Here is a 24828-nt window from a genome sequence, read left to right as displayed (position 1 = left end):
AACAAATTGGAGTCTCGCATTCATCCGAGCCCATGTATCATGCGTGTGCATGTGGTAGGAGATTGGTGTTGCTGTTAGGAGCATGCGGCATCATTATTTTGATTTTGTCCTCCTCTGGTCCTGTGACTTGGCGCAGCAGCGAGACACTGAGAGATGAGGGCGGGGAGGTGCAGCCAGCTGCGCCTGGACAAACACAAGGACAGCTCCACCGTCAACAGCACTGTATTAAACCAATTATTCACTATCAGGGATTGTTTCCTGCGACAGTAAATGTTTTGTTTACTTCGCTCCAAAATGTAGCGAATGGGGGTGTCATCTACGGGGAAGGATTGCAGAGATTGTAAACATGTTTTCCTCCCCCCACCCCCTCCCTACAAGAGGATAAATAAAAAGACTGCTGTTAGAAGATTTAATTCCGAGAAGCTCCTCTCTAGGGGCTCCGCGCTGTGCTAAGAAGCCCATTGCGAAAAGCCTTCAATTAGCAGAGTAGGCCTTCATCTCCCGACCAAAGTCACCTTGAACAATCAAATTATCTCCAAAGTTATAGAAAACAATCACTCCCAATCAATCAGCGCCTCCCTCATGCTCATTCACACACACACACACACACACACACACACACACACACACACACACACACACACACACACACACACACACACTTTAAATACATGCGTGAAAGTCCTTCTACAAACACACCTGTGTGCACAATTCAAAGGAAAACCACAGACAACAATATTTGATGCTGAAATGTCTTTTAATTTCTGATCACACAAGGCACAGCTGTGTTTTTTTTGCCACCGTTTGGGAGATTTTAGTCGGGTTTGCAGGACTTAGAAAAGCTGGAGTTCAAGGTCTCCAAACTGGCAGCCTGCTCAGTGTGTGGTGGCACAAACAAAGTCGGTTAAATAAATTGCGCTGGTCAGAGCTGCACATTATCGTTTAGGATCACGCCCTCTGTACTTAAAATTTAACACAGGGAAATGATGAATGTGACAACTGTCCTCATCTCCAAGGACTTGCAAATGTGACTCTGTTTTTAGGGTTGCATACATTAAAATCTGTCTTTAGTACCTTAAACGCAAGATAAAAAGCAAACTAAATCCAGAGTATAAAAATATGATGATGCTTACCATCAAACCAACTAAAATCTTCAAAAGAATTGCCACGGATGATGACTTCTGAGGTAAATCGTTGTGGTTTTGGCTAGCACATTCGGACAATAAATATGACCGCTTTCCTCCGAAATGGCAAAAAACAACAATTGATTGTGTGTGTGTTTGTGTGTGTGTTGGTAAAGAACTGCATATTGCAGTGTTGTTTTCCCATCTAGGTCAGAGCGCCTCCAGTCTCATCAAAATCACTCCATCACAACCGACGGAAGTAAATGCCTTTTCTTCCAGACAGGACAAACGGAGGAGGCTTGTCTACACTCGAAGCATTTTCACACTGCAGGACCAATCTCCAGCACTATTGCTCTGACCAAGAGCATTTCTGTGCAAACAGCAAAGCCCAAGATGATGTAGTGAACCGATCTCCTTGGGTCAGCATGGTGAATTCCATCTAGGTAGCTTTGGGTGGTGTAAACTCCCTCTGGGCTTCAGCATCCACAGTTTTATGGTTCTAGAGGTTACAGCTGAGCATGCTGATTTCCTTTATTTTTGTAGTTGTAAAAAGGCCTAGTGGATGCTGCCAAATGCCCTTATCTGGTCATCTGCTGTCAGCCCCAGATGTCCTGTAAGTAGCGCTTCTCCTCTCTCAGCCCTGCCAGTGTCTTCATGGCTTCCAGTTGGTCCACCTGCAGCTCCGTCTGGATCATCTCCATCAGAGCGTTGTTCACGTCTTTAGCCATGTTCTTAGCATCTCTGGTGAAGAGAAGAGAATTAATATATTAGAGGAAAGGGCAATACAATCAATAGACATATTTTTGAGACAGTTCTAGCCCATATTTTGTAAAACCAGCGCTGCCAGCCAGAAGTGCATCCTGGAAGGGAATTACAGAAATCTCTTTTTTGCTGTTGCAGCATACTGGGGAAGATTCATCATCGTGTGGACCTAAAGTGATGTTGTTTTGTCTCTGAGGAATTCACACAGTTCTGATATTTCAAAGATCCTTTAGTCAAAGGTGAGTTAAACGGCCTGGCAGTGTAAAGAGGAGGAACTCTAAAAAGAAAAAGGTGTTGTTTAGCCATACAAGTGTTAACATGACTTGACTTGTTATATGTCTGTGTGTGACATGGAAGAAATATATACTATATTTGCAACAAACTGTACAAAATGTTGCATCAGTATGAGGTGAGCAGTAGCACAGGAGGAGCAGGAGCAGTGATGTGAGGCACCTTTTCTGAAAGTTTTATGGATTATGTGCCTTTCTCCAAAGCAGAGGTTATTGGCCTCCAGGTGAAGCCAGCAGCTTGGTCATGGCTACGTCACATCTACTATGCAGCAAAATGTGGACTATTGTCTCCCTTCTCAGCAATAATTCACCTCCGCGAGGATAGTCTGAACAATCAGCAGAAAAAGAGATAGTATCTTCGTGTTATGATTAATCACCTATATCTGTACACAGATAAGAAGTTGTGTGTCTGCCTTCGCTGCCTTGACTGTTGACACTGAAAATACAGAGAAAGACTTATTTGTACCTTCTCATCTTTAAAGCCATTCTTGGTAAACGTCCTTTTTACCTCTGTAAGATGCTTTCTCTTGTTTCAAACAACGATCACAGATGGACAATTTTCAGTCGTTCCACAGTCTGTTCTGGACTCTGCAAAACTGCACATTTGTGCTACGCACTCTGAAGACAAACTATAATTGGAAAACCTTCCTTCATGTCAGATGTCCATCGAATGCGTCTTTTAGAATGCATGTTTTAAATAGTGAAGATCTTTCCTTTATGACTATAGTATTGTGCTACACTAGATGTGAATATTGTAAATTAATCTCTATTAGTTAATAATCAACACTACCATGTTGCCTCTATTGCAAAGATTAACTAATTTATTGTAAGAGACACTCCAAAAAGAATGTTTCAATAAAGATTTCCAAGTAAACTCAGGCCCCCGAAGGCACACGGGGATCTGGCAAAAACAGAACAGGCATGATGCAAAGACAGCCGGTGCAGAAAAGAGCTGCGAGTGGGATGCTCTGCAGTCTTTCACACTCAGTGGAAACATTGAACACAAGTGCAGCCGGAACATGACGCAACTATGCCAGGGGGCCATTGGGATGAATGTAACGCAGAGTGAAATAAAAAAAAGGCAAATATAGGAAAAGAGAAATGTACACCTGAATTATCATCATCAGTGTCAGTCTTACCCGCAGACATAGAAGTAACCGTTCTGTTTGAGCAGGATGTCAGTGACGTGTTGGCTGTTGAGTCGCAGGTTGTGTTGCACGTATCTGGGTCGTGCTGCTGAGGTGGCGGCCTCCTCCTCCTGCTCATCTCTGGAGAAACACACCTTGAGTTGGCTGAGTGTACCGCTGGACACAAAGCCCTCCAGCTCCTCTCTGGAACAAGCAGAAGGTTTGCAGAGATGTATCCAAAAATGTTAGGTCATTGTCAATTCAATTTCCCACAAGGTTATTTTAGTCATCAGTACAGGCTGTTTCTCGTTTGTGAAAGTTTCGTGAAAAGTCTTTTCAAAGCGAGAATCAGAAGAGCTACGATTCAATGGCTGAAGTTGAGAGAAGAATGACAGACCTGAACATAAGTTTATGGGGAAAGAAATGCATGCATATTTTCTATTGCGACCTCGAACTGAATTGAGCTGAATGTATAAACTGCCGGCCTGAAAATGCCAAGAATTCGACACGTTTTGTTCACACTGACTGTTTATCCTTTCCCTTCAAACACTCTCTAATAGCTTCAACCACATCACAAGACATACTGTATATAATAACTCCCAGAACATTTCCGAAGAACAAAAAAAAACCTGTCGAGATTGATAAAACAGAACACTGATGGGCAAAAGGTCTGAGCGCAACTGTGCCAAACAACCAATTTATCTTGTTTAACGAGTGAGGTGCAAAAAATATGGATTCAAGCAAGGTCGAGTAACTGTTATAAGCATCTTTTTTACAATCAATCCTCCCAAGCCTTGCACCCTATCGGTGATTTGCTTGCCAACCTCTCCTTCTTCTGCCTCAGTGTTTTTACAGGGCCCGGGGTGCTATTGGGAAGGAAGGAAGGAGGAAGGTGGTGAGGGAGTAAGGTTTACTGGGGCTCAGAGCATCTTGTTTAAAGTTAAGCAGTCGGAATGAGCAAAAACACACACACACACACACACACACACACACACACGGCTGTGAGATCATGGGTGAAGGTCTGCTCCTCCGGGGCGTGTGTTTTGCAGCAACCCCGAGACTAAAATAAGATATTTTGATGTTTTCGATAACACACAGACACTGTGGAGTGAATACTCAGAGGAACTTTTATGTGAATCATGCAAAATTGATGCATTTCCTTAAGATGCTTACCATCTAACCTTTGAGTCGAGATGGAGTCATTAAAAGGAATGTAATTGCTTATTTATTTATTTATTTATATATATATATATATATATATATATATATATATATATATAAACATACATACATACATACATACATATATATATATTAAGCCATCTTGATCAAAGATTGTGTGTGTGTGTGTGTGTGTGTGTGTGTAAACCCTCAGCGAACAACCTTTCAGCTAAACTAATTGATGGGTGGAGACTTAATGGCAAAGTGGCCCATTTGTCCCTGACAATGCACACATTAATAAAGAGTGCAATTCTATCAGAGTAGTTTTAGAAATATATGAGCACGATATCGGTCCATCCCTGATTTAGATGTTCCATATCAACTTGATATCGTCATTTGTAATTTAAACCCTTGCATCTGTCTGTCATGGAAACACAACACTGTAGATCATTAGCAAAAATAAATCTTACGGTTTTGACCAAAATGCGTGACTAAAAAGTCTCTTTAAAGCGTAACAACATGAATAACAAGGATGGCGGAGTCTTGTTTGTTTGACATCTTCATATTAATAATCATAGATTGTTAATCTTGTGAGCAGAAACTGGAGGATGGCAAAAGACAGTTGATTTGTCAGAAGAACTAAACAGTTGGGGTTTATGAGAACCAAAACGTATTTAAAGACGCTTGCCTGTAAGCTTCTGCATTCCCCTTCAAGCTTTTATAAAGCAGAAACTTTTCACTGAATGGATTTAAAAATCACGGTTAAAAAACAATGATTTGATTTGGTGGCAAATGAGTTTTCCCACTGGGGATTAGTGTATCTTTCTAAGCCAACAACCTGAAGCATGCTTTGTTTTATGTTTTATGTATCGTTGTCCGCGTTTTAAAGTGTTTATTGTGTCTTTTGTAGCCGGCATTACATCTACTCAGGGTCTACAGTTGGAAATTATCCAAGATGGTTATTCTGTGCGCTGTCCCTGTAACTTTAACCGGTATAAATAAATAAATACATAAATCCCAGGCGCTAAAGTGAACCCAGCAGGCCTCCCGAGTTATGTTCCTACTCCAGCATGAAATCACTTGCTACGAAGAGGCTGAGAAATTGGAGGGTGCAGCAGAGAGGAAAGAGGAGAAAAAGTTGGATGTGACAAGCAGGAAGATTGGCATCAACCCCTCACAGGGATGTTAAGTGTTGCGGCTGATTGAGGTGCATAGCGAGTATTGTTTGTTCTTTTCTGCTAAAAATTCAGAACAGAGAGTTGGTCACATCCTGTCTCGACATTTTTGTCATATTTATATGACTTAAAAAGCCACATTTGCTATATTTATACATTTTAAAAAAGTCAAAGAAGTCAAAGAAAAAGCTACAAACTATGCTAAGCAGGGTTCTCTAGTCCCGGGCAATGCAGGCATCAAATTGCATTTACTATATATTTAGTGAAATCCAACAGAGATGAATGCAGGTAAGCAATTCAACTGCAGGTATGATGTTCTTATTCTGCTAACCTATTTAAATTGACGACAACTCTTCACGGGTGGCTCATGAAACTAAGACTAATCGCTTTGGTCAACACTGTGGGGGCGTTCATCAGAGAAGCCCACACTGTGAGCACACCAGCTCACAGCACCTGGTGTATTACGAAGGGATAGAGGAAGCAAAGGGGAACAAACAACATCCTCTGTGATCTATTCTCGTGTGATTACGGGTGCTAATCCCTTCCAACTATTTCATCCTGAAAAAGAACTCGCTCGCTGCACCACCGTTGAGTTCACGCGTGCTGCTGATTCTAGAAGGAGCCGATCAATTAGTTTTTAGTTGAGAGTAAGAGAAGCCAAAACAAAGGATTGGAGTGATGATCTAGTCACAGGCTGATGTGAGCGTACAATGATTTAAACTAGAAACCATGTTGATGAGAACACAGAAGGAACCGAATCAGTGAAGTCGTGGGCCATAACAAAAAAAAAAACTTTGCCAAAGGATGCTAAACAGGCTGAAAGCCCTAGCGTCTGAGCGTCGTATTTATAAAAGAAAAGCCTTTCAGAACCCAACCACAACAAAAACAAGTCACATAACTTCTCTGCAACTACCGGTCTTGAGTCACAATCAAAGTACACGTCATGGCAACAAGATGCAACTATTCTTGTTCCCTTTTACTCATCGGTGAAGATCATGTGGCCTTGACTAATCTAGCTCCGTGAGTCCGTTTTCTTTCCATACATCATATACAGTAATCCGGGCTGTGGCAATTAAGACATAATCGCTTGATCGCGATTATTTGAGCGTGGACCAATTTTACAAATGCAGCAACAATAAGGAAGTGAATCAGGTGTGTTCGTTCACTGAGTAAATAAAGTGTCTTCCTTGAGCACAAAAAAAAAGAAAAAGACAGCTTGGCTTAAAATTGTGGCATAAAATGAACAGGAATTTTTCAGTAAAACGTGAATCGCAATTATTTTTGAATGACAATTACTTGTGAACTAAAGATGTATGATTGTGCAGCCCTACTTATAACACACCCTTGTGCTGAGTGTCCACAATGTAGACAAATAACCTACAAAGTGAATACAGATAGTGTGATTCAATATGTAATATTCAGTGGCTAGGTGAAGAGGGATGTGGGGGTATGAAGTACAGTACATCTGACTCACGAAAGGTCAAACAGAGTATGAATACATATATGTCAATAAATGAGTGTACGCGCACTCCGAATAACCAGAGGAGTAAAAAAAAACAAACACAGCTCACCTGAAAAGGTAGTCTCCGTCTCTGTGGCGACAACCAAAGAACAGCCAGGTCTCGCCAAATATGGCTTCAGGGTTTTCCTTCCTCTCCTGCTCTCTGAAAGTCAAACAACGAACGTTAGCAGTCAATCAATACCAACGGCGGACCAGACCAGATGGAGGAGAGGGAGTCCTTCCTCGCAGCAGAGGTTAAAGAAGAGTAGTGACACCATTAAGCACCGTCTGCAATGACAGTACACCGAGTGCCAAAATTACCTAATGCACCAAAACGACTGTGCGTGCTGCGGCGAGGACATTATATGTATTATTAAATTGCATTCAAACAGAAGGGTAGAGCCCATCACTATAAACAGTTACTGGAAATTGAACTCGGGCTCGCGCTTTCTGTGTGGGTGTTTGTGTTTCACGGGCGCGTGTGCGTCCAACTTTGCTCGACTGCAAAAGAACGGCTCCAGCAAAAGTGATTCCTCTTGTGGCTTGGGAGTTTGGCGAAGCTCCCAGAATCCTTTGCCGGCAATGGCAACGCAGCGGCACAAAGCGGCTCTGAAGATGCCGGTATCTGTGCCGCACACCTGCTGCAAAGGTGACAGCTCTCTCCCAGATAACAATTGACCCCCAACCTTTCATGATGCCATCAGTCAGGTGACTCTCCAAAGAGCCGGGAATTATCTGTTCCCCCCCCAACCCTTACCTCCTCCCCGTCTGGAGGGAGGGCGGGGGAAGAAGGGGGGGATGAGAGAAGAGAGGAACGGGTGTTGAGGTGAGCGACCACGACGAGGGACTGAGGAATACCACAGAGAGGCATTGAGACCGGGCCCTTTGTGCTGCGTTGCTGCACTCTGAGGATAAGGTGCTGCTTCCCCTAAACAGCACCCTTTGCTCTTTACCAACAGACTGAATCGTGCTTTGTGTTTTCAAGCAGTCGCAACATTAAAATGGCAGCCAAGTCTTATGCTTGGTGGAACTATACGGTGCATAAAAAGAACACTATTGAGACACTACTTTATTGCCGAAATGATGAAAGTCCATGAATTGATCAGTTTGAGAAACAGAAACAATTAAATGTCCCCTCCAGACAGGTTTCAACACATACTGATGCTCTGCTTTGCATAATTATTTGTGCCTGGTTCTGTGATTTATTTTTGTTTTCATAGTAAAACCAGTGGACACAAGATTTCTCCTGCGTCACTAAATATCCATCCCTCCATCTTTAACTCAGATTTAAAGTGAAGTACAGAGAAACTTTCCCCCTCTGCAAAAATGTGGATTAAAAGCCAAGTTGAATTATTGCTCCATTTGGGAAAAATGGCCAAACAAGTTTCCTTTCACACGAATGTATCTTTAAGACACATTGGCTAAACGTCATCAGAAAGGAAGATCAGCGGGAGAAAACAAACAAGAGAGAGCCATCAACTGCTGGAGGACGTCAATAGGTAAGTGGAGAACAATTGTGGATGATTTGTGCTCCATTTGAAAAGAAAGGGAAGCAAGTCAACTCTGAAATTTTAATATCCCCGTTTTCTGACATTTATTAGGCTTAATGATTTATATATTTATCAAACATATCTTGATGAAGATCAGATTAGTACGGCGCTGCAACCAACCATCGATTATGAAGCTTTAGAAAAGAATATCAACGCAAAAGTCAGATTTTGAATACGAAAAGCTTCCTCCTCATTAATTATATCAGAAGTTGACGGGTTAATAGAAATGCCTCGCACTTTGTTTGAACTTCGGGTCCGTGACTGTGGTCCAGTAATAGAGCCGTTCGTCTGACTCGATCCAAACGCTTAGATCCCATCCATTAGCATCCTGGACGAGATTCTTCTGATCTGCAAACAGCCTCAAGTAAACTCATTTTAGTGGGCTCGTCTCTCTCCTCTCACCGCCTACCCTGCAGGGATCAATACCAATATGAAAAAACCTGGATTCCATTCTGAGTAGACCACACCGGCGCCTTTCTCTGAATACAAATCACATCACATACCCACACTATAGCCGCCTGCAACACAATCCCAGGGGGAAGGCAGAATCTACAGCGCGCTCCGTTTGGGGTCGAAATCAGAGGCGGTTGCCTTTCAGTGCCATTCAAATGATCAGCAGGAGCGGGAGACTGCAAGGAATGCTGGGGTGAAAAATTGGTAAACATCCCAATTATCTCATATCTTTCATCCGTTTCACTTGCAGATCTGTGCTGAGTAGCTTTTTAGGCATAAAAATACAAGTAGAACAAAAACAAAAGCCTAATACAACAACAGCTTGAGGCTTAATCACTGAAATTACATTGCAGAATTACAGCCACACACATTCAACGTGCTGAATTCAAAATGTTTTCATAATACGGGACAATGCCGAGCAGCAAGATGCCGCAGCCTAATTGGAATCAGCTGTCTGGTTAGACAGATAAATAGGAGCTCAATATTTGTTCACACAAACTTTAATAAAAGTTGTCGTAGTGACGGTGCCAAGTGTGGCTGCTGGCAACCCTAAATATTAAATGGTGCAACTTACTTTTTTTTTTCAAAAGAAAAGCTTGTTAGAGCTGTTCAGGAGATTAAGGCTAACCACTCAGTTAAAATACAATATTTGTTTAACTGTCACAGCTCCCAGCTAAATAGAGAAACACTGAAAATCACATTCTCCATAAAATCCTTCAAAAGCAATCAATACAGCGGAGGGGGGTAGAGGGGGTCGTATTAAAATCTCCCGCGCCGCTGACCTTTAGAGACGCTTCTTCTGCTTGTTACCAGCGCGAGAAATTATTTTAAGAGCTGCATCGATTAACAGTAGGGTGGAAGGGCGAGGTGGGAAGATCGAAGTGTCTCCATGTTGTTTTGTTGCTTTTCGAGGCCTCGAGGCAGATACGGCGTCCCGTTGACAAACTGGTGATTGTTATCTCTGATCACAGCGCAGCGTCGGCCGCCGAGGCTTTTGTTTGGAATCTCAAGTTATTCTGTACAACGCCACCCACCATGACGGGTTTCTAGAACCCTCCAGCAAAGTATGCAGCTGGCAGGGGAGAAGATGAGAGACCCTGAGACGGAGGAGCCTATCGAGCTGGTTCACATGAGTTTATACTTTCACAGAAAAATCTTTAAAAAAGGAAAATAAATGCTTTAATTTTTTTTGTTTAATGACACTTAACTCTGCATTGATGCATTTGACAAGGGGTTGCAGTTGCAAAATGAATCAAGGCCTGAGCATTTAGCTTGCTCTAACAGACAGGTCCGCAAGGACAAAATATGAACAAATGTGTATTGTGATATCTTAGATTTTAAAGAGCAATGTTTGGGCGCCACAGTGAGCTTTAAAGTAAGACCGATATGTTCACTGCCTCGCACCAGAGTACTGTCCCTCTGGCTCAACCTTGATCATCAAGAAGAAAAGTCTGTCTGGAAGCGGTGTGACTGACGGTCAGTCCAAAAAAAAAAAAAAAGTGGTCCATCTTTAGTGCTCCTGCGTCCCAAAGGCACAAACACCCCTCAACCCATATGACTACTCATCCTCCTCAGAATCTGCTGCAGAAAATTCCACCACCGTGTCACCTCTAAGCGCAATCACCCTCTGACGCCACCCGCCATAACAGAGCAGACGTCCAGGGAATTTAGAGACAATTGGAGTTGGCTGGGGCATAACCCCATTTATACAAAGCCACCCAAGAGTTAGACATGTCAATCTGACTACAAAGGCCCTACTCCACTGTCTCGAGAGTCGTGGAGGCTGTGGGTTCAACACACAGGCATCAGCTTCAGTCATAATAAATCCTTCTGACAGGTCATCATCTTGCAATTTTGATTCAGCCGTTAATTCAGAACGTCAGAAAATTAAACAAAATGTCATGTTTTCTCTTAAATGATAGAACCCTTGGAGGATTTACGGTTTAAGAAGCTGGACAGCAGTACAGCACACTCGGGTATCAGTCAATATCCTCACACCAGCTCATCAGCAATTACAAGCGATGATTTACTCCAACAACGTAGCCACCACCTACTGGGCTTTTTATTTCCAAATCAATAACTCTCCATCTGATGCTTTGACTCTTTGGCTCTTCATTACAGCCCGTGTCATAAAACTTGTGCATCTGAGAGGGCTTAATTTATTCCTGTTGAGACGAGTGAAGCATCTGAAATAACCCTACGTGATCACGGCCTTGGCCGCCAGATTTATAATGCCTTATGAGATGTAAATGGCGTGGATGTTTTTTGGCTTTGAGTAGAGTCTCATTTAATTGTCTCAGCAGATTACTCAAAAACATGCATAGATGATGCGCACTTAACATCATTAGAACATTGCGGATATTAATTACTGCAGAATTTTTGCTGGAATAATCTGCATGCTGCTGATGCTTGACATGAACATGTAGCTGACCTACTTCACAGCTTATCTTGGAACATGTATAACATTGGCAGGATCAAGTACGTTACCACAGGCACATGACCGAGACATTTGCAAACTGGGGATACTCAATACCCACCACGTCTGTTTTACTTGATAAAAATAACATGCATTATGATAACAAAGTATTTTAGTGTGATATAAGATTTGCATTACCTTTGCTGGAGAAAGCCAATGAAGGGGGCAACTCCTGTCCCCGGTCCGACCATCACGAAGGGCGCCGACAGGTCAGAGGGAGGCCGGAAGGAGCAGTTTGGTCTCAAACTCACATGGATCTACAGTCAGAGGTCATTAGCAAGCTTTTAAAATAATGAGAGTAATTACAACAAAGCTGAGAACCCACTGTGGGCCCACCAATCTATTAATTGATCTACTTAATATTCGAAGACATACTAATAGGGAAAACTCATGAGCTCCGTAGAGTCTGTGGAAGAAAGGATTTACTTGCCTTAACTTTAATTATGTCCACACACACATGCACACACAGACACACACACTCTTTTTTTTATTATCCCATATTAAATGTGAGTTTCCACAGCTGCCTAAAACATGTAGTAGAAACGGGTGGACTCCCAGAATACCTGGAAATCAGCAGTTTGCGGCACACTTGTCTTCCACTCTACTCAACAACCTCTTGAGCTGTAGTATTTGAAGCAGAGTGGGCAGTCTTTTTTGGCATATTTGTTTTAACCAAACTCAAGAAAAAGAAGGGATATCAACCTAGCCAGGAGGGCTATATGTGTTTCTTTCCTCCCTATGATTGCGGTGGGTTGCAACTAGTACAGCACCTGAACACTTGTTCCTGCAAAGAAGAGTTTATCAGCTGTGGGCAAGAAATATATCAGCCAAGACCAAGAGTTCACAGATTTGCACAATCCAGTTTCAGCTCTCCAGTTTCCAGGGTGCGCATTACCTTTGGCAAAGCAGGGCTGCTGGAGGATTCATCCTTCCCAGAGAAAACCAGGACAGGATTGATGAGGTCAAAGAGCCAACCGGTACACAAGCCTCGCCTCACCGCAGGCCGCCCAGAGCATGCTGGGAACTCCACCACGTTGAAGACAAAATGAAGCTTCCCTGGGTGTCTAAGACAGGAGCTATTGAGATGGGACCACAGAGTTTCAGATGTAGGACGAGAGAGAAAATAGGAAGCAATGGTGCAAGGCATACAGACAGTGACAAGCACGGAGATACGCAGAGAAGAAGTGAACCAGAGAGCGAGAGTGACATAGAAGAACAAGGGAGGATACATTCTGAGGAATAGATAACAATGTTCTGAGTGACTCACAGACCACCTTTAGAAAAATATAATGAAAAAAGCAGATCAAAGTAACACAAATACTGTACATCGGCCTCTGATGTGATGTGACAACTACAAATATGGACATGTGCTACATCTTGATCCACACCAGTGGTTTCTCTGATGTAGCCCCACAGTCAGTCATGACTGTCAGTCATATTCTTTTCAATGAGATTTTAAACATATTGGTATTAAACACTGTGTTGTATAAAAGTGGATAGTGGATTGAGTTGGTTTCTTGTTCCACACACACACACACACACACACACACACACACACACACACACACACACACACACACATATATTAGCTAGATACATGAGATAAAATATACATACATGTACGTATAGAACAAGAAACCAACTCAAATAGAAGTATCCCTGGTTGAGAATAACTGATCTACACAATAACGTCTGCTTCATCCTCGACAAAAAAAAATACTGCTGAGGATTAAAAAAAAATAACTTCCTGTCTGTCTTGCTTCAATAAAACTGCCTCTCCCTCCTCTCCGTTCTAATCTTAACTGCCGGCTGAAGAACTCTCACGCTCTCTCATCCTTCACTCTCCAGTTCCTGTGGGCCACTGGAGACCTCTATTGACCACAGCATCAATAATGCAGGCCTCTAATGTCTCTCCACCATCTGATAAACTACAGCCACCGTCTCTCCTGTCCCGTTCCCTGTCTCTCTGTGTGCGCACACACACACACACACACACACACACACACACACACACACACACACACACACACACACACACGACTAATGAAAGGAGCAGAGACGTTTTGACATAATGTTGCTGTTCCACGTGAGCTTTGAAAAATCTAATGGTACTAGCTTAACAGGAAGAACAGATCAATGACTGGCTAAAGCTAAAGGCCACACTACATTTACAGTGCATTCATTTTTTTAGTACATAATCCCCTACGAATTAAACAAAAGCAAACATAACATGGACTACAATGTAGACAGTCTGACATAGAGAATCCATAACAGGCACTTTTAATAGTGCTTTTATTATGGTGATCTTTTTAGCATGTACTTTTATGAGGTGTATGTATGTGTTTGTTATGGGATGTGTGCAATATTGTAATTGTTGTTTGGCTGGGGATGTATTGTTTGTTGTCATGTAACTCAAACATTCGTGACGCATCGCAGAGAGTCCAAGACAAATTTCCCTGAGTGGGACAATAAAGTTCAATGTATTGTATTGAATTGTTGTTGTAGGCTTGAGACAGATATGCACATGCAAACAAATATTGCATTAATTGATCTAAATAATAATAATAATAATAATAATAATAAAATGCATCACTTCATTAAATTCAGGAAACTTCAATGTGATGTGATAATCGACTATCAAATGCCACGTGCTGTAATTTGAAAGCTCAGTCCACCACTGAAGGAGTTGCAAAAGAGTGGATCTCCAGTGGATAGCAATGCATATCCTATTGAAAAATCAATATGTGTTTTATCATGTAAACTTGATCTGGTCTATTAGATATAAACAAAGTGAGGGTAGAGGATTACCAGACCAACAAATATGCTTGAAACTGCCCTCTTTCATCCAACACCACCAACATAAAAACAGCATTTTACCAATAATCTTATGTATCTTTTTCTTGGTACAGTATAATACATCCTCTGCAGGTCGTAATTGATATATATATAGTCCTCTGTGTTCAATTCTTTATGCATTGTCTGGATTTTAGAATGTTTTTATGATGAATGCTATGTGATTTTCAGATATATTCTCCAGTACCAAGAATGCAATCCAGTGTGTAGGAAGGCAGCGGTGTCGGAGGCGCCTGAGTGGAATTGATCAGAGGTATTTTTAAAATATCTAAACAAATGAGCGCAGGGGAGTTCATATTTCTGTTGCAGTTGCATAAATGATAAAAGAGTTTCATCTTCAAATAAATGAGATGAATGAATTATTCCCGTCGCATGCCATAATTGAAACATCATCATTACAAAGAGATAGAAAAGAAGAGTTTGACAAAGCAATTCACCGCTCGTTGCAAACTTTTGGAAAAACCCAAATGCGGTTTAGAATCACTAGGAAGGTTTGGTGGATTCTTTAACTCTAAAATTAGGCAATTCACACAGAAACACATCCAATGTGTCTCTCTTCATGAACTATCTGTGTATATGTACAATGCCTTATTGTCTTAATCTGATTGTGCAACTGGGAGACACCAGTAAAATGAGGAAGCCTCTCCTACCATGTGGTGCGAATAAGACACAGACATACACGTGTTATTACAAATAAGCATTGCTATTAAAGCAGTAAAACATGTAGCATCCATTCCTATGCTTCTGTCACCTTACCTGGCTGCTGAATAAGGCCTGGGCTGCAGTTTCGGCAAATGCTCTGAAAGGAAAGCAAAACTGTCAATCATCCAGCTGTATCGCTTTTGATTTTGTTCCACAGACACCCATGACAGAGAGCAGACAAAATGAGTGAAAGTCATCTCGGCCCATTGAGACGTCCTACCTAGCAATCTATCCACAGTAACCCCCCCGCCACCCAAGTCGCAGTCTTGTTTCTAGGACACACTTCTATATTTATGAAATTACAAACTCAGGGTTATGGAATCCCAAGTGTCCAGATGTGGAGCCAGTAGGAAACAGATTGCTTATGCAGACCCGATTTCAATGCCAGGCCTGAAGGTGCCCTCTTTGGGGTAATATGCAGTATACTTTGAAATCGTGATAATGTGTCAGAGAAATCCGGAAAACTTTTAGGAGTGAGAGTCAACTTTTCACCCGGCAGCACCAAGATTTGACATTCGCTATGCTTTGACCACCGCCAACCATTAGACGTGGGCAAAAAGAGTGATGGAGACTTGCGTGATGTGCATGTCATGTACTCTTCACTTCATTTGCATCCCCGAAGAAGAGCCTGGAAAAGTAAGCCGCGCCACATGAACCAGCTTAGGCCTTATAATAACAACTTTTCTGATAAATTGCTTGGAAAAGACAAACATCTGGACTACATCTGCTCTCGCCTCTTTTTCTGGATCTCTCTTTGACATCTAAACAGCTCAGGGTGCTAGCGAGACAGCTCCGCGATTTGACGCCCATTTCATCTCTTTGAGCAAAGAGGTTCTCTTTTTTCTTTTCTTGTTGTAATGATGATACATGAAACACTTTAAAAGAAAGCATCGGCCTTGGCCAAACAGCAGCCTTCTATGAAACATTAATCCAGATTTTTTTCAGATGCATAAAAAAACAAATAACGGGCTCAAGGATTAACACTTCATTTTTAGAGAGCATGCTGGTCTAATGACGATATATGGACTAAATTAAAACTACATTTGTTTGACGAAAAAAAAAAATTGTTTATAATTTATCTGTATAAGAAAGACCTTTGCCTATCCAGTAGAGTTATGTTGTTAAAACGAGACCGGATGTCAAGCTGAAAAAAAAAGAAAAGCAGATTTGTTCATGAGGCCATCTCAACAATTCTTTAAGGACAGAGTTCATATATAAAACATTTAAGTTAGCCGGCTGCTTTGAGAAAGCCTCAGAGATGAAGAAAAAGGCCTTATCAGGATATTCTTAAGCACAGAAATATGTTATTCACCAAAATATAGAAGTTTACAATATGTGATGTTTTTACAAAGATGACTTGGTATATTTTTCATGTTTGCTATATCGCAGCATCTTATAAATCCCATATGGGATGGACCAAATGTTTGTCATTAAAAAGAAATACAAACTTTACTAGGAGTATTTTTTTACAAAAAAGAAGTTTAAATGTTTCAACTTATTGAGCTAAGACTACACACTGGCCTTGCTTTGTTATAATATACATGTGTGTGCTGTAAATAGTGAAACAAAAATACTCCAGTTATTATTCTAATAATTAGAACTAATCTGCAACAGGGTGGATTAAATAAATCCTTTATGTTTTAAACCTTTCTGGAAAAAGAAAAAAAGAACAAGTGATTACCTTAAGGACAAAATTTGTTTGGAACCACGCACACGCACACACACACACGCACACGCACACGCACACGCATCTGGAATCCTTTCCATCAGCACCTTATGGAAAGACACACGTCTCCATCAGGCGGTGTATCATATACATTAACACAATCCTCTGCAGCTGCATAGTGTTGGAGTTGCCTTTCTATCACAGAGTGACAGCACATGTCCGAAACAGAGGACAATCAATCCATCATCTCCCATCACTGCACCATGATGATACTGCTGGCAGATACAAAGGATATATCACTTTTAAAACCTCCGAGTGCAGAGCAGCTTTTTCTGTTGAAGTGAGTGGATTGAAGATACATCTTAAAAAATATTTATTGCAAAAAAAAGGGTGTCTGTTCCCAAAAAGAAATACAGTCCCAGAGTCCCTGCTATGTTTTCAGAAATTATCATTTTCAGAGGTATCATCGATCACACTGCACAACAATATAATCTATTCCATCTCAAAAGTCTCTCTGCGCAGCAATTTATATGCAGAGGTACCATTTTAGTCGACAAAAAAAAATGAAACTTTGAATTTCAAGGTTTTATATTGGGACGGGAGGAACTGTCCTTTCGGGATACAGACACATTTACTTCTTCCACAGGTCACAATAAAGCTAAAGAAAAAAAAACTGCACCCCGTCAAACTTTTATTTGAGCCCTAGGCATTAAAGTAAATTGAAAAGATGCTCATGTCCAACATTCAACTCCCTGGGGCAATGACCCCAAAGTTTTCATCTGACACACGCTGTGAAACAATGGAACATATAACTAGAGCGCTGACTCTGGGAATCGGGCATCTTTCTCAGTTTATACCCAGCATGCACTTGGCCAAAGACATCTGGGCTTAGTTGCATATCTCCTCATTATTTATTGTTAGTGTATAACAGCATAAACTCTGATCAGCAAACACCTCCCCTTCGTTCGAGGTAATGAACCAAGAATAGTGCAAAAATGCAGCAGTGTGCTTTACAAGTGACACACTGAGTCAGAGTTGACCATTAAGCGATGATCAAACTGATCCAAACTCAGCCAACGCGTTTGTGCCCTTGCAAAGCTCACTGGCTCACCCTGTGCTCCAAATAACAGCTGTTGCCCTGAAGGCTACATTTTTCACGAGGGCACGATCGGCGCGATTCCCAATTTCTGCATCAGTTCACCACTGAAAAAGGTGCTGTGGTTGGCAAGTATAGGCCAAAAATAACTGACATTGGGGAAGGCCAAGAGCTGTGACACAGCTGTTTTAGAGGACAACTCAACTTGTATGTAAAGCTGTAGCCAACTCATTTCACTGTCTGGTAAGTTTCAGTCAAAGCTTATTAGATCTATACTGAATGACCGTCCAACTATCTTAATGAGCTCGGAGAACTTATTAGTCTTATACCAATAATTGGCTTAAAGAAAGGGTGGCAACGGCAAAAAAAAAATCAATATTATTAGTGGGGAGGGAAATTATGAGTAAACTGAGAAAATATCCCTTGACTTGCAGCTATAATACTACCATTATATTCACAGGAAATGGGACACAAAAATGATATTGGAACTACATGAATTTAAAATGAGACAAGGAAACGAGATGATCCTTTGGGGAGCCCTCTGATGTACACGCTCTGACCATTCCGTATAATTAAATGCTCTCACAAAATCAGCCTTGAGACTGGCCTCATAAATCTTGCTTTACTGGGACTACAGTGACCCCTACTGGATGAAAAGGATCCGAACAGATAAATCTACATAGGTGAAAAATATGTGTAATTACAGAAGGTACACTTGACATAAGACAAGATCTTTGTGAAATAAAAAATGAATGTCTGGGGTAAATTATTCCATTGATATTTTGTACAGGTGCACTCTAAATCCCAGTCTTGTGTCAATCACTGTAATTCCCCGTTTGCTTCAGGCGACAAGAAAGCCTGGTTGAATAAACGTGAATGTATTATAATAATAATTCTATAAAAAATAACTAACTGTTGAAAAACTGTTGGTCCAGAGGGATCAAAATGTTAGTTTGATCAATAAATTGTGATGCTGAGCAGGAGCAGCATGTGTGCGTGTGTGTGTGTGTGTGATCCTCTTTTCTCCAAAAACAAACTGAAAAACATTTTTCAAATGTGCCAGAAATGTGCTCTGTTTTTCTCATTAGTCTCTGTATACGTGTTATGCATGCAATTTACCCATTTAACTATGTGACATGAAGATTAGAAGACAAATTCTAATCAACAATTTGATCAGATTGTGTACTTGGTGGTTCTCACATTATACAAGACATCATGAATGTTGTCTTCCTATGACCCTGATTATCATGGACTCAGAGAACTTCGGACCTCACGACTCACTAACTGAGATAGATAACAGCAGGCAGTCTGACCTATGAGGAGGCTGAGAGGAGGCGAGCAGGATGGGAAGGCTGTCAGAAGCTCCAAGACGCTGAGGCTGGAGTCTCTCACGTACTGGTTGTAGTCCGTGTTGCCTTGTCTGCTGCAGAGCTCCTGCAGTCTCCTCTTCTGCACGCCGTCACCCGTATGCTCCACCAGCGCTCGCACAAACGCCTGACAGAGAGACGGGCATCAAATGTTCAGTCACTTAAAGTTTCTCTGCACCTTCGTCAGCAGCAATGGTCATGATTTTTTTTTTCCTGACTCGTGTTTCCATGCACAACTGTAAAAATCAGACACATTAAAGACATTTTCAAACACTGAAGTAGGGAATGATTCAATGCCACATTGCTGCTTATATAAAATCCAAGTCTTTCTTAGTTTTCTAGTTACATGAAGACCTTGGTACAGGCCCAGTTATGATATACTGCAATGTATTATTTATAATGCACTTTCTATCCCCATAAAATAGCAATTTAGTTTTAAATGTTAGTGAAGCCACTTAGCAATTTGCATTAATCCTCAAACAAATTAATCAAAACCAATTAATGCAATTTATTACTATGTTAAATTTGCAGAAGACAAGCAGCTGTTTAATAACTGGTATTTCATCAGTTATTGTTAATCTTTTTAGAGGCTGTGATGCAAATTACAGGATTAAAAATGATAACAAATAAATTTTAAAATGGCACTCTGAACAACTTTCGGAGTGATTTTACTTTATTCTGCCACGATTATCCACTTCGATACAGTAATCACAACTTCTGAATGTTTGTCATCCTGACTGTTCATTATAGTTTTGTAGAGCACTTGTATGGAGAGATTTGTGGCACAATCTTGGAAGAATTATTATCGCCATCTTCCAATTCATACTTTAATGACAGCACTTCAGCACTATTTGAATAGTATAAAGAAATAGTGTTTGTGTCTGATAGTCTGAATAGCTTCAGTAATAACGTTCACATTTGTCTCAGTAAAAATGGCTTTCCAGGTCCTCCCATTTATATATTTCTCTATTTGATGGCATTATGAATATTATTGGGAATTGTACTCACTAAGAGAGCTGTGGTGATAATCTTTACTCTTTAAAAATCAGGCAGTATACATCTGATAGGTGCTGTATCTGCTGAGCAAAACAGATTAACTACTTGAATTACATCGACAAGAGTAAAATAAAACTCTTACAGCCTTGTAAGTCTTTGAGACAGACAATTTAATCTGAAACAAAATAGTTTCAGTCTGTGCACATGTCTTATTTACAGCACGGCATTGAATTGATGGTAGCTGTTACAATTAGGATGTACTCCATCTTTCTGACACATTATCAATTTGATTTGCAATGTTGAAATGCTTCTCTGGTAAAATAAAAAAATAAAAAACTTTTTTAAATCAGTACAGTAATCGGGAGCAACAATGTTTCCCTAATGTCACTTAATTTACCATACTAACAAAGCAATATCTTTGTAGGCTCAATCACTAAATAAAACATGTCATTTAAAAAAGTGTAGTATGCAGTGTGGCATCATCATATAAGCTATATTTCGGAATACGTGCTGTGTAATTTTGTGCTTTAATCACTGCTGCATCTGTCTGCTGTGCACAAAGAGCAGTAAACTACTGACGCAGCTCTTGCCAGAGGGAAATGAATGGCTTTCATTTTGGTTAGACTGTAATGTTTTATATTAATGCATTTAACTTGCACAATAAAAATCAGAATGAACATGTAAATAACTTGAGATGGAACTCACAATAGGAGTACAGGAAGGAGACAAAAGTTAGCTCCTGTGACTACGGTAATAGTATTTCAAAGAGTGTTGCAAATGTCAGCTATGAACTAAAACTCAAGCACGCCCCATCAGCTGCCAGAAATTAGGCACTGCCAAAGCTCAAGTCTCAGGCCATTTGACATTTCCACACACCAACTGTGTTTTATCTCCATTGGCACAGAGGAGCAGGGAAGTTTGTCATCGTTTCAGTTTAAGGCCGACACTTAGTAAATTCAATCTTGTCTGAGCTTTTCATAACAAACTATGAGTCCCTTTGCAATTTGTCTGGCCCCAAACCCACTTATGGCATAGAATCCATATGTCTGTTCATTAAATAAATCGTAGGAATAAAAATAATAATAAAACAGGAACATTCGCGTCAACATATCATTACTGTTTTTCATAAAATACAATACGTTTTCCAAGCTTTAACAACCGAAATAAAATGAGTGCTGAGGCTGAAAATAAAACACCATCTTATCATGCTGATATCCAGTGTGTCGATGCAATTTACAAAGTATGGAGCTGTAGTACAATATCCAGACATGCAATACCTTCTTGGGCACACTTCTGATCTCGAGACACCATGTGAACAGGTACAGCAGAGAAATGCTTTGGGACATGTAGGATGGCACCTGGGCACCTGTTACCAGGAAGGAGAGAACATGTGAGAATTACCATATATGTGAATGTCACATAAGATTATTTTGGAAAATGCAAACATGAGTTTGCAATGTACCGTCAGCATTGAGGTATTGTGTTGTCGGTGCTGTTTAACTGTTGGGAATCTTGATACTATGTTACAATGTTATTTTCAAGCGTATGTGTGTTAAAATCAACTAACAGGCACATTTTACCTTTTTTCTTAGTGTCTTTAAGTATAGAAATGTGTACTTGGTGGTTCCTCTGGTCATGAAGGCCTAATCGGTGGAGCACGTCCTCCACCTCAGTGGCTTTGTTTGGGCAGAACACATCAAACGAATCCCCCGGATGATAGGTCACCATCGGGTGAGCCTGAGAATGAAAGAAAAGGTCGGTCTTTAATCTTCAACCTTAAGAGATTCCAAAAAGGTACATTATTCTGTCAAACTTACAGACATATCTAACTCTAAGAGAATGGCCATCTTGACAGAATCTCCTCTGGTCAGCTGAACTGCCCTGCATATGGGAGCCTCGAGGAGCAGCTCTTTGTTTAACACTCCAACAATCTGAAAGAGAACATTTTTAAGATGAAAGCTGAAATGTGGAACAAACACTGTTTTTTTTCATTTCCAGCAGCATCCTTCCTCACCTGTTCCAATGAGTCTACCTCCTGAAGAGAGACCGCGAGGTAGGCAGGAGGCAGAGTAGGAACATTAAGTGGCGACTCGGATAGCGGCGGAAGGGAGCATGTCAGTGAGGCTGCCAATGAAACCTGGGGAACTCCAGCATTCTCGGTCTGTGTATTCAGTGCTGATGTGGAATCACTGGCAGTACCACGAGACTGCAATGCCAACACAGAGCTCCCTGCAGGAAGAGCTGGCCTGAGATCAGAAACAGCAGTCTGTGTAGAAGGAGCTGAACATGAAGCGGCAGTTGCAAATTTGGAGACGGTTTCTGCAGACACTTTGATCGACTCGCAGTTCTGGTGGTCAGTTATTCTCAAGAGGTTTAGTTGGACATGTGGTGTGGATGAATCAGGAGTTTCCTTTGGTGAATCCTCTGCTTCTCCTTTCAAAATGTCAGCCTTGTCAGAAGCCATTTTTGATAAGGCTCCTTTGATTGCTTGCCACAGTCCTTCAATCCAGGGGTCCACAACCACCTCCAGCCTGGAGAGAACAAAGCTCACAAAATTATACACAGGAGTGTAATAAAAAGAGAGGGGAGGTGTATGTCACAAACTGAAATGAAACACTTGAATGTACTGTATATATTGCAGAACCTACCCTACACCATCATCTGCATATCCTGTCGCATAGAATTGTTTTGCACCAAGTTCCTGCAGTCGACGCTCAATTGTCTTCCCACAGTTGCAGAAATTTGCATAATTTGTGTCTCCTAAAGCTGGACCAGACAAAGGGAACCTGATGAAGATTTCTCAAGCAACTGTTCTGAAAGTAAACATCCAGTGCTCTCTGCATTTTAATGAATTGTACATTTATGCTTTGGGAATCAGGTTGCCAATATCAACCGATAGACTGCAAAAAGAGATTCCTCAGACTGTTGTCATAGAATTTACCTAAAAGTGCATAGCAAAGGTGTTTGTAGTGGTCATTGGAGAGGGTCTTCTCCTTGATGCGCTTTACAAATTGGAGGGCATTGTCTGGTGGTTCCCCATCTCCAGTAGTAGACACAATAAAGACCACTGGGGCAGTCTCCTTCTCCAAATTGTACTGAAACCAGTTGATTGATTAACCAGTGAGTTGTGTTTCTACTAATCAATGCAAAACAATCATTACAATGACATCCACTGAATCATCGGGCAGCAGCACATTTTCTCAGATGTCATCCATGTGTTATTGTGAGTCAGCAGAGGCTTTAACACCTCTGCTTAAAGTTAAATGTTTATTATGTTTAATAGCTACCTTCTCGTTTTGGTTCAAACAACTGAGCTCAGCAACCAGTCCATGCTCCTCCGCCACCTCAGCTATTCCTTCAGCGAGGGACTCGGCCTGGCCCTTCTGAGATCCGTAGAGAACTACAAAGCGAAGCTTCACTTCACATGGCATACTAGAGAATTCAGAAAAACAACTACATTTGTAGATTTACATATTAAGTGACAATTTTTAATTGACCTTTTTTTCTACAGCACTTTTACAAATTTTGCTTGCTGGAAAAGCTTCTTATACTTGTGATGGCTACATTTAGACAAGTATACCAGTAAGCTATCAATTTACAACACCAGGACTATAAGACTGAGGCAGCTATATGCCATGCTCCATCTATACTTTGACTGGTGACAAAATATTTAAAAACACTTTAGTCATATAATTATTAAGTAATTTTTCATATTTTTTTTTTTTTTAAACCAGTAAAGTTGCCTGGAAGACACATTATGTTACCACAGTTTATCAACCCCTTTTACTGAATAGTCAACGTTGCAATTTTGTCCCATCACTTACATTTGAATTCCTAGAAATTCACAACTAAGTATTGGACTAATTGCAATCCCTTGTAATCGTCAAGCTCCTCCAGCTACTCAAAAGAAAACATGGTCTTTAGGGAGTACAGAAAGAAGTGTGCGAGAGGTGTTAACAATACAGAGCTCGACTCAGGCAACGCAATTTCTGTTGAGGGGATTAAAATATAGTGTTCCGTGGTCAAGCTGTGTTTCCAGAGGTATCTCATAAAACCTATATACTGAACATTTTGACAGGTACCAGGACAGTCTGTCACAGAAAAGCCTGGCTCGCAACAGCTATGAAAACCTCCATCAAGTAACCGGACATTGCGTCAGGTTTTGACGTAAAGTTAGCGCTTCAGACGTAGGTTTAAGCCTATCGTTCAGGCATTTCGTTTATTTAAAACATAAAACTAAATACAGCTACCCAGCTATCTTTCGAAGCAGCTACAGCGTTAAATCAAGATATGCTTTCTACCTTTGAAAACAGCTGTGGAAATCCACTCAGTCGAGTCACGGAATTTTAGCGTCTCTGAAATTCTCGCGAGATCAGGACACAGACGTGATCAGAAGGAACCACATTACGAAAAAAAAGATATTTTCAGTTCTAAGGTTTAAACATTCTTGATAAAAAGTTACACATTATTTTTATTTTCAAGAAGAATTCCAACAAAGTTCGGTTAACCGTGTGTTTCCAATCTGGTTA

At 40.9% G+C, this 24828-nt stretch overlaps 1 protein-coding gene across 1 annotated transcript; it reads right to left on the bottom strand.

Annotated features, from left to right (window-relative positions):
- Positions 1-738: 738 nt before the first annotated feature.
- On the bottom strand, positions 739-24661 carry mtrr (5-methyltetrahydrofolate-homocysteine methyltransferase reductase). The gene is made up of 15 exons (XM_068582291.1): positions 24601-24661; positions 23587-23731; positions 23241-23394; positions 22948-23065; positions 22314-22830; positions 22117-22230; positions 21880-22036; positions 21577-21665; positions 19250-19430; positions 15229-15271; positions 12515-12695; positions 11758-11876; positions 7211-7303; positions 3316-3507; positions 739-1865 (listed from the first exon to the last, which is right to left on the bottom strand). The coding sequence occupies exons 2-15, from the start codon at positions 23728-23730 to the stop codon at positions 1721-1723; spliced, it is 2247 nt and encodes a 748-aa protein (XP_068438392.1). The 5' UTR covers position 23731; positions 24601-24661; the 3' UTR covers positions 739-1720.
- Between the last annotated feature and the right edge of the window lie 167 nt (positions 24662-24828).

This window comes from Clinocottus analis, unplaced genomic scaffold (genome assembly GCF_023055335.1).
Source record: "Clinocottus analis isolate CAN_PGR_092001 unplaced genomic scaffold, fCliAna1.0.p SCAF_18, whole genome shotgun sequence".
Classification (NCBI taxonomy): Eukaryota; Metazoa; Chordata; class Actinopteri; order Perciformes; family Cottidae; genus Clinocottus; species Clinocottus analis.
The sequence above is the reverse complement of the archived record's forward strand: the minus strand, read 5'-3'. Positions and strand labels throughout refer to the sequence as shown.

What these genes read in the sequence shown, in the direction of transcription:
- mtrr (XM_068582291.1), bottom strand. Translation starts at nt 23,730, where the DNA reads ATGCCATGTGAAGTGAAGCTTCGCTTTGTAGTTCTCTACGGATCTCAG. An exon ending in AGGTAGACTCATTGGAACAG is followed by an intron (nt 22,231 to 22,313) that starts GTGAGGAAGGAT and finishes GTTCTCTTTCAG; the next exon opens with ATTGTTGGAGTGTTAAACAA. An exon ending in TCCTCTCAGCCTCCTCATAG is followed by an intron (nt 15,272 to 19,249) that starts GTCAGACTGCCT and finishes CTTTCCTTTCAG; the next exon opens with AGCATTTGCCGAAACTGCAG.